This window comes from Neophocaena asiaeorientalis, unplaced genomic scaffold, assembly GCF_003031525.2.
Source record: "Neophocaena asiaeorientalis asiaeorientalis breed wild unplaced genomic scaffold, Neophocaena_asiaeorientalis_V1.1 scaffold629, whole genome shotgun sequence".
In the NCBI taxonomy this organism is placed as follows: domain Eukaryota; kingdom Metazoa; phylum Chordata; class Mammalia; order Artiodactyla; family Phocoenidae; genus Neophocaena; species Neophocaena asiaeorientalis.
Window position 1 is genome coordinate 1,642,005 of NW_020175468.1, and position 17,433 is coordinate 1,659,437.

Consider the following 17,433-nt stretch of genomic DNA (forward strand, 5'->3'; position numbering starts at 1 on the left):
CCCCCCGGAATTTATCTGTCTGCTGAGCGCCAACTGCTTTCCCATACACATTTACTGCTGTCACCATCTGTGTCCCCGCAAGGCTGGGCACCAGGGGAGGAGCTCTCATCCACTGTGTCACCTGCTGGACCCACAGGGCACAAGGCCCAACCTACAGTGAACGGTCAGCAAGTGTTTGCTGAACCAACGAATGAACCAATCACACAAGCATCCACTCTCCAAAAGGTCAGCGGGTTGGGGCGATCTGGGCCCTGACCTCTACTACATTGAGCCCTGGTTCTCCCTAAGGGGTGGTTGTCTGTCCCCTACCTGCCGCGGTGCACTCACCTGTGAGATCTCCAGGCATGGCAGCTTGCCCACCTGGGCACCAGTGAAGCCGTACACAGAGTTGGCGCTCACTTTCAGTGCCAGCTGCCGCCCGTCCAAGACCTGCCGCCGTAGGGGGTCTGTCTCCTTGGCCAGCTCGGCCTTGGCCCTGGGAGGAGAAGGAGAAGGGGGAGGCAAAGGCCATTCAGGTGGCATTTCAGGCCTCAGGGGCAGACGAGAGGCCCAGGCCTGGGCACTGGTCAGGGTGCCTTTCTAGAAAGGGGTGCCACATACACTTGTGCAGGTCGCACACTGCACAGAGGTGCCCAGCACAGGGGCTGGAGGGAGCTGCCCGCAGGGGGTGCCTTGTTCTAACTCAGGGACAGCTGCAGCTAAGTGCACCCATGACGGACAGGGATTGCCAGGCCGCCTCAGCAAGGCTGAGCTATGAGCAGGGGTGGGCAGCCGGGCTCAAGAGCCCACCTCTTCCGGGCGCTGAGCAGGTTCTCCAGGATCTGGGGCAGCAGCCCCTTCCGCACCGCCGTCTTCACAAACTCGTCCCCCGTGGGTGTCTTGATGAACTGATCCTCGGTCAGGCTGGGCCGAAGGTGGTAGGGGTAACGCCTGGCCTCCCTGGCTCCTCCTCCATCCCCTCTCGGGACCCCCCCCACCTCTTGCCAGTCCCCTCCCCTCCCCACTAGCTCTTGATCCCCAGCCCCAGCCAGCCTGAGGCCGGCCCCTGGGTGGTCTCGGGGTACACGTGGCGAGCGGGGCCACCATACCCCAGTTTCTGGGCGGCCCCGGGCCGTAGAAGCGTGGTGTAGCACAGGTTGTGGGCCATCATGATGGACGGGTACAGCGAGGAGAAGTCCAGGGTGGTGATTGGGACATCATAGTACCTGGGGGGCCGGGAGGAGTCAGGGCGGGGAGCCCCCCTGTCCCCACCAACCCCGCCACCGGGCCTTACCCTTTCAGGGGCTCGATGACCGTGGCCCCCGTGTAGTCCTCGCCGCCCTCCGTCTTCACCACGGGCATCAGCAGCCCCTGACGCATGGCCTGGGAGGGCAGAAGGCGGGAACTGTGGATGGGCGCGGGCAGGGCCCCTCAGCAGGGAGCGTGGTGGCCAGGCCCGCCCTGGGCTCCGCCCGCTGACCTGCCGCAGCAGCTGGGACACGACCTTGACCTGCTGGCCGCGGCTGAGCAGGTAGCTGAGGGGCACGCCGGTGACGCGCGCCATCTCCATGGCATTCACCAGCACCATGAGGCGCTCCAGCAGCCGCAGGGGCAGGAAGGCGTCCTTGAGGCAGTACACGGCCAGGCGGCGGCGCGTCTGGTCGTTCCCATTCTGGGGACGGGGGCAGGCATTAGGGGCCAGGGAGGCGACAGCGTGGGAGGAAGGAGGAAAGAAGGGCACAGTCTGAGGACTTAGTGAGGCCCAGAGGTCGGGGCAGGGCAGCGGAACAAAGGTCGCCATGCCAGAGGTCGCGGGAGTGGGGAGGGACAGGGGTCCCATCTGCGGGGCGAGATCAGAGGTCGAAGGTAGGAGCTAAAGGGGACGGCCAGGAAGGCAGGTGGGCGCTGAGGGCCGAGATCGCGAGGGTGGGGAGAGAAGGGACGGCGGGAAGCAGGTCGGGCGGCGCGGGCACCTGCAGGTCAGTGATGATGCTGTGCTGCACGTCCTCCTTCTGCTCGCCCAGGAAGTGGAAGCTCACGGCATTGAGCGTGTAGGACCGGAGCTTGTACTCCCGCAGCAGCACCTGTGGCAAGCGGGAGCGGGTGGGCGGCGGCCCCGGGGAAGCGGCCCTGTGAGGGCGGCCCCTGCCCGGCCCGCCGTACCTGCAGCATGTCCATCTGCACGCGGCCCACCATGCTGACCACCTTGCTGTCCCGCCGGCCGGTCTGCCTGGACTGGAAGGACGAATCCCGGATGCTGGAGCGGAGGCCAGACACACGGCCCAGGAAGGGGAAGGCCTGCACCTGGGGGCACAGCACATGGGGAGAGCGGGGGCTGTGGCGGTGGCATCCGCAGGGCCGAGCCACAGCAACGGTAACCAGACAACCCATGACACCCCCTGCGGTGCCACCCTCCCTTCCTGCTGGGAGCCCCGCGGGCAGGGGCAGCTCTGGGGCAGAAGGACCCTCTGTGGCTGGGCAGGCACGGATGGGAGGCTGGGACAGGGAGAGTCAGGGGCCTGAGGGCCGTGGGCGTGAAGGGGCAAGGATGGTGCCCAGGGGCTGCGGGAGCGGGGGCAGGGGCAGACTTGGGGATGGTGCTGAGCTTGACGGAGAGGCAGTGGGTGCTCGGGGTGGGAGGCCTGGAGGACGGCAGGGCACGGTATGGAGCACCAGGTCTGCACTGGCGACAGTGCGTGAGCCGGGGCCAGGTGTGGAGGAGAGGCCTGAGCTGGGCTGGGAGCAACGAGGCTGGGGCTGGAGAACAAGGGCAGGGAGCGGAGGCTGGAGTATAGACGCCAGGCCGACAGGGGTGGGCTTCTCCCTGGAGCTGCCGGGGGCCTTAAAGTGTGCTTGTTTGCTTTTTCCATTATGAAACTGGCCAAACATCGAGAAAAAGAAGAAAATAATACAATATGTACCCCGTTAGGAGTTGAACTGGGTTCCCCCAAAAGATGCTGAAGTCCTAACTCCTGCACCTCAGAATGTGACCTCATTTGGAAATTGGGTCTTTGCAGGTGAGCAAGTTAAGTTGAGGTCATTAGGGTGGCCCTGATCCAATATGACTGTGTCCTTAGAAAAAGGGGACATTGGAGCACAGAGACATGCACAGGAGGGAGAGTCAGGGAGAGTGCCATGTACACTCCAGCCATGTCTGAGGCGACCGGAAGCTAGGAGAGAGGCCTCAGAAGGAACCAACCCTGTGACACCTTGACTGGCCTTCCAGCCTCCACACTGAGAGACGACACACAACCGTGGGGCTTTGTTACGGCAGCCCTTGCAAGCTCACACGACCCCCCCAGGCCCACACCAGATTCAAGCATCAAGGTTTTGCCACCTACTTCAAGGACACCCCGTTTTTTCCTTATTTTTTGTTGACATATTTTAAAGCCCGAAGAACAAGGCGCTGCACCCCTGCCCACTTCAATCTGCCCCTCCAAATACACGAGCCTTTTCTGACTTAACCACGAGTGCTTCCTCGCCTCTGCAAAAGCCACAGAAACCTTCTGGGCTCTGAACGGGGCAGGGACGGGGCCAGAGTCGGGGTTTCGGGGAGGCAGCCGCCCACAGCCTGAGCCCTCAGTGGCGTGTCTGAGGGCAGCCCCACGCCCCCGCCCGCCTGCCACACCTTGAGGATCTGGGCCCGGGAGATAAGGTACGGAAGGTCGAAGTTCTGGATGTTGTAGCCAGTGATCACGTCGGGGTCCATGATGCGGACGAAGGCGGACCAGGCCTGAGGCAGGAGCACACCGGGTCACCCAGGCTGTCATCCTGGTCAACCCCCTGCCATGGATCCTCCCCACTCCTGGAATGTTCTGGAAGCCCCCAAGAGCAGCCCAAGAGCCCTCCCACCCGTGGAAGAAAGACTGGGAAGGTGCTTCTGAAAATAACGAATCCACAGGGGAAACGGCTCAAAAAACGGCCTCGCGCCTGGGAGGTGCAGCGTGGGGAGCTGAGGAAAATGGGGGTCGGGGGGCACGGAGCGAGAGCCACCTGGAGCAGGTCCTCCTCCCGCTCGTAGCTCTGCACCTTGGCGCCCAGGATGGGGGCGCAGGGCCGTAGGGTGAGCGCCAGGCGCAGGAAGGGCTCTGGCTCGCCCCAGCGCAGGCCCAGGGAGCAGATCTGGATCACGGGGTCCCGCTCAGGCTCCGGAAAGATGCCTGCAAGGGGAGGGAGGAGGGGGAGGCGGAGACCTGACCCCTGATGCTCCCTCGTGGCACATCTCACCTGGCCCACCCACTCCTTTCTGTCCCCACCGTCTGCAGAGCCTGCACAATCCACCCTGGCTCCCCACTGCCTGCAGCTCCGGGCCCTCTTACCCATCCCTCACAGACTGGGCCGACCTACCCCAGCGCCTCTGCACTTGCTGCTCTCTCTGCAGGGAATGCTCTCCCCGCCCCACTCCCCGGCCCCTCCTTCTTCACGAAGCTTAGCCCCTCGCCCGAGGCCTCCCCTGCCCACCTGTCCGAAGCAGCCCTGTCTGTCTCCATCACCTTCCTCCTTTGCGTTGCAAGCCTTTTAATAACCTGTCTGCTTGTGTGTCTACTCCCTTCTCCCTGAGTGAGCTTAAGAAATGCAGGGACTCCCGGGGTGAAACTGGCACATCACTAACATCCGGAAGGAGGGAGGGAGGACCTCCAGGCCCCAAGGACACACCTTTGCGGCCCGCGCACTCGATATCAAAACTGAGCACCCGCAGAGGTGCGATTCGCTGCCACTGCCCTTCTGGCGGGTGACTGACCACATCCGACCACAGCACGTCCGCCTCCAGCTGACACAGTGTGGCCTGTGGGGACAAGGTGGGTCAGCGTCTGCAGGGTCCCAGCTCTGTGACCCCCACCCCACCCCGGGGACCCATGCACCTTCCCCTCCGGCCTCAGGACGTATTTCCCAGCCGGGAGTTCCAGCCAGTTGCAGCCAACGATGTCCGCGTCCACCATGAACCTGCAGGGGGATGAGGGTCAGTGGGCAGAGGCTGGCTTGGGGGGTGAAGGGAAGGAGGCGAAGGTTGGAGAAGCGAGGCGGGGGCCATACCGGATCTCAAAGTCAACGTTGGCCTCGTAGGGCGGGAAGCTGGGGGTGCCCAGGCCGGCAACGCGGATGCCCTGCTCCAGGACACGGCGGGCGGGAGCCACGAGGCGGGGCAGTGCCAGAGTGATGCGCAGAAACGGGGAGGGGCCGTGCCCGTGGTACCCAAACATGCCTGCAGACGGAGCGGGTTGGCACCGGCCTGGAGGGACCCCCACCCACCTGGCCCCTGGGGCAGCACTCACTCTGCCGGGAGCACAGCTCCATGGCCAGCACGGCCAGCCCCGTGAGCTCCTTGCCCCCGCGCTGGTCCCGGCTGATGGCTGTGTTCAGCTCCCGCTGCAGGTCGCTCAGGTGCTCAGGCCCAAACCCTGGGTGTGGGAGGGCCCATCAGAAGTGCAGGGGGCCTCCAAGCGGTAGGGGCGAGGAGGGGTCTTCGGGGTCGGGGCCACTCACCGGGGGGTGCTGGGGTGTAGAAGTAGGGCGCAAAGCCGTGGATGTGGCAGCAGACAGAGACGCCCTCGTCGGTGACCCCGAAGGCGCGGATCACCGGCACGGAGTCCTGGGACGGCAGGGGCACCCCAGGCAGGGGCCGTGCTAGGCCTGGGGGTGTCATAGGGTAAGGCAGGGGCTGCTCTCTCGGACACCTCAAAGGTGTGCCTGCCTCCCTCCTGGTTTACGTGTCTACCCTTGTCCTCCTTACAGTCCTTTTCCCACTGCACAGCTTGAGGGAGCACCCCACGTTTTTCGCAAATTTCAAAAGTAGAATCAACTTTGTGTGGGCAGCATGATGAGCTTTAACTTAGGGAGATTCGTGTAACCGCCAGCTAATTGGGGTACAAGACGGTCCCGTCACTCCAAACAGCCCCCTCAAGCTGCCCCTTTGTAATCACACCTGCTTCCACCCCGCCCCCTGGCACTGCTGGTCTGTTCTCTGTCATCCTGATTTTGTCTTTTTGAGACCATCCACAGAATGGAGTCAAACAGTACATAACCCTCTAGGTCTGGCTTCTTGCACTCAGCATGGCACCTCGCGCCGGTATCCATCCATGTCGTTGCATTTGTCAAGTTTGTTCCCTTTTATTGTGGAGAACCACTGTGTGATATGTTACCCATTCACCTGCTGCAGGACACGTGAGTCGTTCCTGGTTTTGGGTGGATATGAATAGAGCTATCAACATCCACGGATTTTGTTTGAATGTAGGTGTTTGTTTCTCTAGGGTAGATATCTAGGGGTGGAACTGCCAGATTCTATGGTAAGAGTAGGTTTAACTCTTACATCTCAATAAAGCTTGGGGAAAAATTACCCCCAGAAAAATAAAAAAGAGTAGGTTGAACTCCGTAGGAAACGGCCAGGTTGTTTCCCAGAGCGGCTGCATCTAACCGTGGCCCACCGAGCACCAGGAGCTCCTGGCACTGCGCAGCCTTGTCCGCACTTGCTGGTGTTGGTATATTTCACTTTAGCTTTCCTCACAGCTGTGCGTGTGTCTCATGGTGGCTGTCATTTGCATTTCCCTGATATCTGACGACACTGCACATCATCTCATGTGCTTATTTGCCATCGTAGATCCTCTAGCGAATTGTCCAAGTTTTCTGTCCACTTTCGAACTGGATTGTTTTCTTTCTCTTGAGATCTGAATGTTCTTTATTCGCAGCACTGGTCCTTTGTCAGACATATGGACCGCAAACGTTTCCTCCCCGCCTGTGGCTTGTCGTTTCATTCTCGTACAGAGGAGTCTTCGAAACACAAGGCAGGGCTTAGAGGGGCTCTCCCCATTGCCAAAGGCTCCCCAGCTTTCTCAGAATGGAGCCCCGAGGTCCTCAGTGGGCCAACGGGATCTCCCGCGACCTCCCACCTTCACCATCACCCCTCGCTCCCGCCTCACTGGTCTCTTGGCTGTTCCTTAAACATACCAGACCTGCTCCCTCCTCAGGACCCTCTGCCAGGAATCCTGCTTTCCCAGACATCCCTAGAGTTCCTTGTTGCCTCCTCAGAAGGGCCTTCCTGCACCTCCATGACGCGAGGTCCAGCACCGCTGCCCTACTCGATGCTCCTCGGTTACCCTCACCACCACCTCACGTTCCGCTTCTTTTTTTTTTTCCTGGCCGCACCACGCGGCTTGTGGGACCTTAGCTCCCCGACCAGCAACCGAACCTGAGCCCTCGGCAGTGAAAGCACAGAGTCCTAACCACTGGACAGCCAGGGAATTCCCTCCACTTCCTTTCTTATTCTGCCTCTCCGTCTAGAACGTGAGCCTCTGAGCGCAGGGACCTGGTCTGCCTGGAACAGGGCTGCCTCAGTGCAGACATTCATTTGTTCCCAACTAATTGGATGGATGAATGGACACCACACCACACGCCTCTCCCCTCTGCGAGGAGCCAGCTCCTTCAGGCCTCATTTAGAAGATGCCCCCCTCCTCCAGGATGCCCCCACCCCAGCCCTGTCCCTCCCTCTCGCAGCCCTGGTCACCTGGGCGGGGACTATCTGTGTCCATCTCCTCCCACAGAGCCAGAGGGGCTGACCTGACCCAGCCTCCACCGGGGGGCCCAGGGCCCCTCCTCCCACCCACCAGGCCTCTGTCCCCCAAACTCACCCACGTAATGGTCGATTTCCAACTGCTGGAAGATGAGGGGCTCCGTCTGGGGGTCCAGGGGGGGTGGGGAGGGCCGAAGCCACCGGGCATCTATGGCTGTCGTGGAGAGCTGCCCTGGATGCGGGAGAGGGAAGCAGGGCTCCATGGAGTTGTGGTCCTGCTTCGGAAGTAAGTACTAAGTGCCTTCCCAGCCCTGCCAGTGATCCCTCAGGTGGCATCAGACTTGTGAAAAGAAAGTCAGGTGGAGGTCGTGGCCTGGATCAGGCCAGAAACTCGAGAGAGATTCAGGAGTCAAGGGTCAAAGTTAGACTGGAAGTGACAGGAAACAGAGGTGGCCTACTGACATGGGGTCAAAGGTCAGCCCCTTGTGGAGCTCAAAGTGAGCCAGGGGCTGGCAGTCAGAGGTTACAGGTCAGCTCCATGGTTCAGAGGCATGACAGGCATGGGGTGCAAGGGGCTCCTGCTCTAGGTCTCACCGTCCGCAGCCCCCTCCAGGGCCGACTGCAGCTCCTCCTCCTCCTGTTCCTGCAGCCTGTGCTCTGCCTCCATCTCCTCCATCAGCGCCAGCTCCTCCTCGAACTGCGATGGCCGATATGCCTCATCCTCATCCCAGAGGCCCCCACGGGCCCGCTTTGGGGGCACCCCAGGCCCTGGGCCTGGTCGCCGCTTGCCTTCCATCCTGTGGGGCAAGTTGGAGGGGGGTGAGGGTGCCCATCCTCTCCATGGCCTCCCATGTACCCACCATGACCGTGAGCTTTTAAAAAAAAAAAAAAATCTCCAGAGTGGGGAATTCCCCGGGTCCAACGGTTAGGACTCCGCGCTTTCACTGCTGAGGGTGCGGGCTCAATCCCTGGCTGGAGAACTAAGATCCCACAAGCCGTGTGGCGCAGCCAAAAAATAACTATCAACCAATCAATCAACCTCTGGAGTGCCTGAAGAGTAACATGACTCTCCACCCCCCCCACACTCTCCCCACCCCAACCCCCGCCACAGGCTCAGGGGGTGCTGGCACCTTCCAGATGCCCGGCAATCACCAGCAATGCCCAGCCCAGTTTAACCCTTTCCTCACATGCTCAAGCCCTCCACGTAATTTTTGTCCTCGTTTGCTTGCCCCTTGCCAACCCCTTGGCACCAGCCCTGCACACCCTCCACCCCCTCTCATCACAGACGTGGTCCTCAGATCATCCCTTTCCTTCCCATAAGCCCCTGTCCTCAATGCCCTCGCCTGCCCCTCTCCCCATTGGCCCAGGCCTTCCTCCTACAAACAGCTGGGAAGCGCCTCCTTCAGGCCTGTAATTTGAAGTTATTAAAAATGAAAAAATTTTAAATTAGTTATTGATTTAGAAAAATAAGTTGTAAAAAAAAGTACACTTCTCCCAGCATCAGGCCAGGACGGAGGGGATTATGAAAACTAAGAGCAGACCCAGACCCAGCTGGGAGAGAGTGGGGGGAGGGGACAGGTGCAAGGGAACACCTCTGGATCTTATAACTATCCCCCCACACCCAGTCTCCCCTTAGTCCTTTTTGCAACAGACCCCTTGCCTTGGAGCTGCCACAGGCAGTCCAGCCTCAGACTACAGTTCCCAAGGTGCATTGCAAGGGGTAGTCACATGATCGTGTTCTTTCTCACAGAATGGGGGTGAATGTGAGGTGTGCAGCTTCTGGGACAGCCTGAAAAGAAAGCCTGCCTTCCAGCCTTTTCCCCCTTCCCCATGGCTGGAGCGTGGATGTGGCGGCAGTGAGCCAACCTTGACCATGGGGACAAGGACAACACTGAAGGGAATGCAGAGCTCCAAGATGGAAGGAACCTGGGCCCTTGACAACCTTCTGGAGCAGAGCTGCCTACCTTTGGATGGTTATGGGGAGACATAAACTTGTATCTTTCCTGGGCTACTGTGCCTTGGTGCTTCTTTATTATAGTAGCTTAGCCTAAACCTTAACAAACACAGCATGGAAAAATTCTGAGCTGACTGGGGATATGTTATGGCAAATGGTGGTGGTATACAATGGTACACTTCTCAGCATTAAAAAGGAGGTGGCCGCCGATACACTCACAGGATGACCGAATTTCAAATAGACAGCTAATGGGAAGCAGCCACATAGCACAGGGAGATCAGCTCCTTGCTTTGTGACCACAGAGACGGGTGAGACAGGGAGGGTGGGAGGGAGATGCAAGAGGGAAGGGAAGAGATACAGGGATATATGCATATGTACAGCTGATTCACTTTGTTATACAGCAGAAACTAACACACCATCGTAAAGCAAGTATACTCCAATAAAGATGTTACCGAAAAAGTGCATAAAAGAAGCCGGACACAGGAGTACATGCTGGGGAAATGGGGAGTTACTTCTGGGGTGACGAAAATGTTCTGAAACTAGACAGAGGTGGTGGCTGCAGAAAACTGTAAGTGCACTAAACGCCACTGACTACACACCTTAAAATCGCTAATTTCACCTCAATTTAAGAAAACAGTATATATTGTATGATGCCATTTACACAAAGTTATAGAACAGACTAAGCTCATCTATGCTACTAGAAATCAGGCTGCTTCTGGGGTGGGAGAGACTGACCGGGAAGGGGCATGAGGTTGATTTGTGGTGTGATGGAAATGTGCTGTACATCCCACTGTACGCTTGAGACCTGTGCATTTCACCATATGTAAATAGCACCTCAAGTTAAAGCAATAAAAGTGGGGAGGCTGCAATTCCACATCTAGGGGTTTATGCTACAGATACACTATCACATAATGAAAACCTGCATTTACAAGGTTATTTCCGGCAGCATTGTTTGCAGTCGCAAAAGACTGGAAACCACCTAAATGTCCTCCCCTGGGGGACTGTTTAAATAAGTTACATGAATTCCGTTCCATGGAATATTATGCAGCTCTATAAAGGAATGAGGAAGCTCTCTATGTACTGAGACAGAGGACTCTCAAAGACCCATTGTTAGGTAGAGAAAGCAAAGTGCAGAATGTTGTACATAAGAGAAATTTTGTGTGTGTATATATATATATATATATATATATATATATATATATATTAAAAAAAGGTGTCTAAGAAAATGAAGAAAATGTTTATCCTGATTCTAATCATTAGGAAACAAACCAAAGACAAGACTGGCCTGCAAGATGGAATCTTCAAAAACTGTCAAAGTCACGAAGGGGGGAAACTGTTTTAGATTAAAGGAGAGACTACGTAGTCATGACAACTAAATGCAAGGTCAGATCTTGGATTAAAAAAACAAAAATAGCTCTGAAGGCTATCACTGGAACAATTAGGCAAATTGAATAAGGATTGCCTATGAGATTACAGTATCGCCTCATGGTAAATGGCCTGATTATAATTATCCTATAGTATCATGACGACTACAACTTGCAAATAGTTCAGCCAAAAAAAAGTGTACGTGTGTCAAGATAAAGCCAATGAGGCAGCGCATTCACAACTGGCAAATCCAGGCAAAGGGTTCATGGGTGTTAATTGTTCTTGTCTTGGGACTTCTCTGCAGGCTTGGAATTTTTCAAAATTAAAAGTTGGAGGGAAACACATAAAATAAAAAGAACATTTTCACAAGGTGGGTGGGAGAATATATCTAAAGATGTTGGCTTTTCATGCATAGTTCTGGCAGGATGGGTAATAAACTGGCAACACTGGTTCCCTGGGGTGAGAAGACAGTTTGACCAAGAGCTAATTCATATACCATATGATTCACGCATTTCAAGTGTATAGTTTAATGGTTTTTAGTATATTCAGACTTGTGCAACCATGACCACAGTCCATTTTAGAACGCGTTCAACACCCCACAAAGAGACCCTCTGGAGTCAGCCCATCCCCCTCCTCCCCCTCCCCAAAAGCACCACTGATCCACTTTGTCTAGATGGATTTGCCTATTCTGGGCATTTCCTAGAAATGCAATCTTGTGTCTGGCTTCTTTCCCTGTGGATGATGTTGTCAAGGCCCACCCACATAGCACGGATCAGTGCTTCGTTCCTTTTAATGCCTGAATATTTCCCCACCGCGTCGCTATCTCACATTGTGTTCGTCCACGAGGGTTGTTTGCACCTTTGGGCTCTTGTGAACAGTGCTGCTATGACCGTGCAAACGTGGGTTTTGTATAAGGAGAAAGAATCTGAACCAGCTCTCCTTTTGCGCCCTCTGAAGTAACTGTGAGAGATGCAGAGAGTCAGGACCTGGGGGAGAAACCCGGGTGAAGCAGAGGAAGCTGAGGGGTTTCCAGGAGCCTGGAGGAGTGGCCAGACCTGGCCTGGCAGAGGGAGGTAGAAGGGGGCCGAATGGCAGCCCTGGGTCACTGGGCTGTGGCCAGGGGGTACGATGGGAGGGCAGCTGTCACCGGAGCAAAATCTAGGGTCCTGGACTAGTTCCCTATCCCAGCAACTGCCCTTAGCTCAGTCAGGCGAGGCAGCATTAGAAGGAAGGAGGCCCCTGGGTGTCCCCCCTCAGGGGCCCCAGCGCAGAGCTGGAGTTTGGCAAACGCTGTGAGCTTCTTCCTTTCTCGACGCTTCAGTAGCAGATACTGAACAGCGAGCGAATCCAGCAGTAACACACTATGATGAGTGTCTGCTTCGGGTCAGACACCAGGTTCTCTGTGACTCACTCCCTCGAGGTTGTCATCCCATCCCACCCAACCTCACGGCTTTAAATGCCACCTCTACGCTTTTGTGTCTCTGGCCCAGATTTCAGCCCAGCCTCCAGACTGACAGATCCAACTGCCCACTGTAAGCAGGTCCCTTCAGGCACCCCAGACTCCAAAGCCGGGCTCCTGATCTCCCCACAACCGTGCTCCTCGCACCACACCATCTCCCCCGATTCGGTAAGCGGCAGTTCCCATCAAGCCAACAGCCTTGGAGTCACCCCAACTTCTCTCTTCCCCTCAGACCACACGCTCACTCCATCTGCAAATCCCATCAGCTCTGCCTTCCAACGGACGGGAGTCCCACCGCTTCTCGGCCTCCCAGTCTGGTCCCTCTGACTCCCTAAAATGGTTGGCCGCTTTATTTTGTGCATTGCTGCTTGTCTGGCTCCCCCTGCTGGAAAATGAGCTCCTAGCGGGCAGGGATGCAGTTTCCTTCACTGCAGTATCACAGATGTCAATAACAGCGTTTGAACCACAGAGGGCGCTCAAGAAATATCTGTTGGGACTTCCTCGGCGGTCCAGCGGTTAAGACTCTGCACTTCCAAGGCAGTGGGCGCGGATTCCGCCCCTGGTCAGGGAACTAAGATCCCACATTCCCTACCACAAGGCCAAAAAAAAAAAAAAGGGTGCTTCCTGCCATCAGCATCCTCAGACCTCCCCTATCCCCCAGACTACTGCAAAAGTCCTGATTCCTGACCTCTCCCAGACGAACCAGCTTATAAAGCCTCCTCCCCCACACCTGGGGAATTTGTCTTCAGGGCTCCCATTCCCCTGTGAAAGAATTAAAAAATTAAAATAAAACGACTATGATAAAAAAAAAAAGAAATATCTGTTGAATGAATGAACAGCCTCTTCCCCCACCCCACCTCCATCTCCGTCCTTGCACCCTGACCCCTCAGTGTTCTCCACTCAGGAGCCAAAGGGATCCCATACAAGTGTGTCAGATCATCCATTCCCTGCTCTGCTCGGATGCTGCCCCTGGCTCTCATCTCATGCACAGTTAAAAGCAAAGCCCTCATCTTGGCCCACAAGACCCTGCACAACTGCACCCCACCCTTCACAGACACCACCTCCGCCCTCTTTCCCTTGCTCACTCCAGCCACTTGCCTCCTCTCTGTTCCTTAAACACTCCAGGCTTGGTCCTATCCCAGGACCTTTGCACAAGCTGTTCCCGTTGCTCTGCAAATGCTCTTTCCCAGATCTTCCCATGGCTCCCTCCTCCCCTCCTTCAGGTATTCATTTGCTCGAATGTCCCCTACTCAGTGAGGCCTGTTTAAAAATACAGCCCCCTGCCCCATGCTGATACTCTCCAACCCCTTCCCTTGCTTTACTTTTCTTGCTGGCCTTTGTTGCTGTCTGGTGCACTGTAGCAGGTCTTAAGAGTTCTCAAAGTGTGGTGCCCTGGACCTGCAGCATGAGCTTCTGGTGGGAACTTGTCTGAATGCTGATTATCAGGCCCCATTCCAGGCCTACTGAACCAGGGCCTCTGGGGGTGGGGCCCAGCAATCTGTATATCGAGCCCTCCAGGGACTCCGATGCTGCTCAAGTCCGAGCACCACTGCTTATTTATTTTGTTTATTGTCTGTTCCCCACGAGGAGAATGGAAACGCTGTGAGAGCAGGGATTTCATCTTTGTTTCCTGCTGTATCTCATGTCCCCAGGAGAGTGCCTGGGACTGAATACGTGCCCAATAAACATTTTCCGAATGCAGAAGGAAGGAAGGGACTCACAGAATTTTCACCAAAACTTCTGAGGGTGGTGCTGCTATTAACCCTCCAACACAATGACTGGAACTGAGGCCCAGAGAGGTGAAGCCACCTGCCCAAGGCGGCACAGTTAGCTCAGAGGGGCAGAGCCAGGGTTCAAACCCAAGCAGGCTGGCGCCTGAGCCCCATCGGAAACCAGTGCTCCAGACTGCGGCCTCCAGGTGTGCCAGGAGAGGTATGGGGGTGAACTGCCCTCTGCCCAGTTGGGGAGGCAGAATGAGGACAGGCTCATCAGCTTGCTCACCCCCGTACCCGGGCTCACGCACATCTGCTGAGGGATTGATTAAATAATGACAGATGGACCTATTCACTCTTGCCCCCCAGAAAACTACACACTTTTCACTCTTTGGTCTTGTCCTGCCTCTGAGCCTCTCTGAATCCCGCTGCCCTTGTCACAGGCTGGGGACCATGTGGGCTTGTCTGACTCCCTCAACAGACAGAGAACCTTTGAGACTAGGGCTGGGCTGATGCTTCTCTGGGTCCCCAGCATCACCCAGCACGGTGCCTGGAACGCAGGCCACTTCAAGTTGTGTCAGTTTAGACTCCTCTCCAGTGTCACCGACTCCACAAGTCTGCACTGAGCCCCGGCCTTCTTCTCTCGGCTCCCAAAGACCAGCACTACCTCTTTACAGCTCAGAGCGCTCTGGCTTGAGGTTTCCTGTCCTTCCCCCAGCCAAACCGAATTATCACTGGCTCCCCAGTGCCTAACAAAGGCCCTGCCACACGAGCAGCTGGCTGAAGGAATGAAGAGAGGGAATAGCATTGCAGGAGGAGGGAAGGGCATGGCAAAGGCCCTGAATGGGACAGGAACCTAAGGGGCCTGGGTGGGGAAGTGCAGGAAGTAGGGGGAGAAAAGGCAACAAGAGGTTGCTGGAGTGGGTGTGGCTATGAACCTGACACACTGACATCACCCTGCCCACTCACTCCACCTAAGCTCTGCCCTCAGGGTGGCACCCCCAAACTTGTTCCCCTTCAGCCTTCTCTCTCCAGCCTGCTGCTCAAACCGCAAACCGCAGTAATCTTGGGCTCCCCTTTCCTACCCTATCCCATCGTGCGGGCTCAAACCCCAAACACAACCTACGCCTGATGGATTCTCCCCACCTGCACTGCAGGCGGAGCCACCTACGGTCCCCTCCTGCCTCCTAACTGGCCTCCCTCCTTCCACTTTTGCTCCTGCTACAATCCTATCTTCAGTCAGCCGCCAGGGACTTTTTTTTTAAAACGCAGGGGAGGGTCACGTTGCTGGGACGTTTAAAACCTCCCCCGGCTCCCTATCGAACCTAGAATAAAAGCTAACCGCACACCGAGATTCACAAGGCCCTGCAGGATCTGGTTCTCTATCCCGTCTCCAGCCTCACCTGTTCCCTCCAGCTACAAGCACTCCAAGTTCCTTCCTACTTCGAGGCTTTTCCCCTGGACGATCCCCCTGCCCGGATCGTTCTTTACGTGGCTGACTTCTCTCTCAAATGTCACTTCCCCAGAGAGACGATTCCTGATCACTCTAGTTAAAGAAGCAGGCTACTCTGTTTTACTTCACTTGGGATAACGTATCACAGGCTTGAAAGCATTGCTTTATCGTTTATACTTATTACTTGTCTACTGTCTGTCTCCCCCTGAGACAGGGACCTTTTCTGACCTGTTCCGGTTGTAGCTCCTGCTTCTAGAACAGTGCCTGGCACAGAATACTCAATATTTAGTGAATAAAAGATGTCGCTATGCCCCCACGTGCACCATTCAGCCCCCAATGCCTCCGGAACCGGTCTCCCCAAAGGCCCTCCAGGGTGAGTCCACGGAGCCCAGCGCATTCGACCCCGCATGCTGAAGGGGTGCCCCACCCTCTTCATCTTCCCGCGCGTCCCCGTGCACGCGCCCACAACAGGCCCCTGCCCCTCTTCCGCGCGCCCCCAAGCCAAGGGGATTCCTCTCGCCGTCACGCCCCACGCGACCCCTCACAACCCTCTCTCAGACCCACGTGCCCAGCTCCTCAAGCCCCCTTCCCCGCCAGGCCGAATTTCCTGCAATTCCCCTTCTCCCGTAACTCACCCGCTTCAAACGGCGTTTCCCGCCACAGCCCACGCCGCCGTGACCCCTGACTCCGGCGCGCGCATGCCCAGAGTAGAGGCACGCCGAGCCGGGCCACGCCCCTACCGCCCGAATAGGGGAAAGCCACGCCCTGTTTCCCCCACCTCTGGGGCACAGGCCACGCCCCCTCTTTCAGACGCGGGCTGTGGTCTAGTCCCCTTGCTGACGAACCCTCGCCGAACCGCGCCCCTTCTGACGTATGCGGGTCAAGGCCACGCCCCCTCCTTGCCGAAGCGTCGCCACCCAGTGTTATCGGAGCGCGCGCAGGGGTCTTGGGCACTGGCCGTCACCACGACTCCGCCAGTTCTAAGGTGCTAGGCGCGCCTCCTCTGCTTCCCCACCTGCCTCCTGGCCGAGGCCTTGCTCGGTAGGACCACCTGGGCACTCACAGTTCATTCTTCAGCTCGCGCAGCCAGACCTTTTCCCTCTCCGTAGAGGCTGGCCGGTTCGCGCTCAGATCCTGGCCTGGTCGGTTCTCCTGTCTCACAGCCACAGTTTCCCCATCTATAAACTGGACTCAGCGCAGGGCGGGCACACCTGTAAGGCGAGAGGCACACTGCTTGGGATGGGACCGTCTCTTGTAACTACTCTCACTTCCGCTGTTCCCTCTCCCCCTTCTAAAAAAAAACGTTTTTCAGTACCCAACCCATCCCTCCAAGCAACACCCTCTTCACCCTCGACCAGGACTGTCCATCCAGCTCACCTCGGTGTCCCCTCAAGGCATGGAGCAAGAGAAGGAGACATTAGGAGAACTTCACTGCCTTTCCTTACTTTGAACTCATCTGGGCCTTTTGTGAGGCCTTGCCGGACTTCCTCTTCCAGCTCCCACATTGCCCCGTGCTGACCCCATTAAAGCCCCTCTTCCCTTACCTTCTAGCAGTCCTTGCTCAGCCCCCCATTACCAGCCCTGACTGGTAGACAACTCCAAGGAGGGACTTGATCTTTTTATTTATTTATTGTTTTATTCTTTTAATTTATTTTTGGCCGTGCTACCCAGCTTGCGAGATCTTAGTTACCCGACTAGAAATCAAACACGGACCCCGGAAATGAAAGCGCAGAGTCCTAACCACAGGACCGCCAGGGAACTCCCTAATATATATTTTAGCGGTTACTTCCCATTTACAGTTATTACAAAATACTGGCTATATTCCCCGTGTTGTACAACACATCCTTGAGCCTATCTTACACCCGATAGTTTTCACCTCCCATTCTCCCACCCCTGTTGCCCCGCCCACCAGTAACCACTAGCTTGTTCTCTTTATCTGTGAGTCTGCTTCTTTTTGTTACATTCACTACTTTGTTGTATCCACATTCACTACTTTGTTGTATCCAG

General features: G+C 56.6%; 1 protein-coding gene across 1 annotated transcript in view; it reads right to left on the reverse strand.

The window, feature by feature from the left end:
- The window catches only part of POLD1 (DNA polymerase delta 1, catalytic subunit), a 24,583-nt gene extending 8,470 nt beyond the window's left edge, over positions 1 to 16,113 (reverse strand). The window contains exons 1-17 of the mRNA XM_024768497.1: positions 16,062 to 16,113; positions 8,078 to 8,280; positions 7,602 to 7,715; positions 5,464 to 5,610; positions 5,253 to 5,378; positions 5,014 to 5,182; positions 4,842 to 4,923; positions 4,636 to 4,765; positions 3,973 to 4,139; positions 3,608 to 3,712; positions 2,143 to 2,283; positions 1,953 to 2,063; positions 1,460 to 1,651; positions 1,274 to 1,362; positions 1,089 to 1,205; positions 790 to 903; positions 328 to 475 (exon numbers count right to left, since the gene is read on the reverse strand). Coding sequence (XP_024624265.1) covers positions 328 to 475; positions 790 to 903; positions 1,089 to 1,205; positions 1,274 to 1,362; positions 1,460 to 1,651; positions 1,953 to 2,063; positions 2,143 to 2,283; positions 3,608 to 3,712; positions 3,973 to 4,139; positions 4,636 to 4,765; positions 4,842 to 4,923; positions 5,014 to 5,182; positions 5,253 to 5,378; positions 5,464 to 5,610; positions 7,602 to 7,715; positions 8,078 to 8,279 — 2,154 coding nt within the window. The 5' untranslated portion in view covers position 8,280; positions 16,062 to 16,113. The remainder of the gene's footprint in view (positions 1 to 327; positions 476 to 789; positions 904 to 1,088; positions 1,206 to 1,273; positions 1,363 to 1,459; positions 1,652 to 1,952; positions 2,064 to 2,142; positions 2,284 to 3,607; positions 3,713 to 3,972; positions 4,140 to 4,635; positions 4,766 to 4,841; positions 4,924 to 5,013; positions 5,183 to 5,252; positions 5,379 to 5,463; positions 5,611 to 7,601; positions 7,716 to 8,077; positions 8,281 to 16,061) is intronic.
- Between the last annotated feature and the right edge of the window lie 1,320 nt (positions 16,114 to 17,433).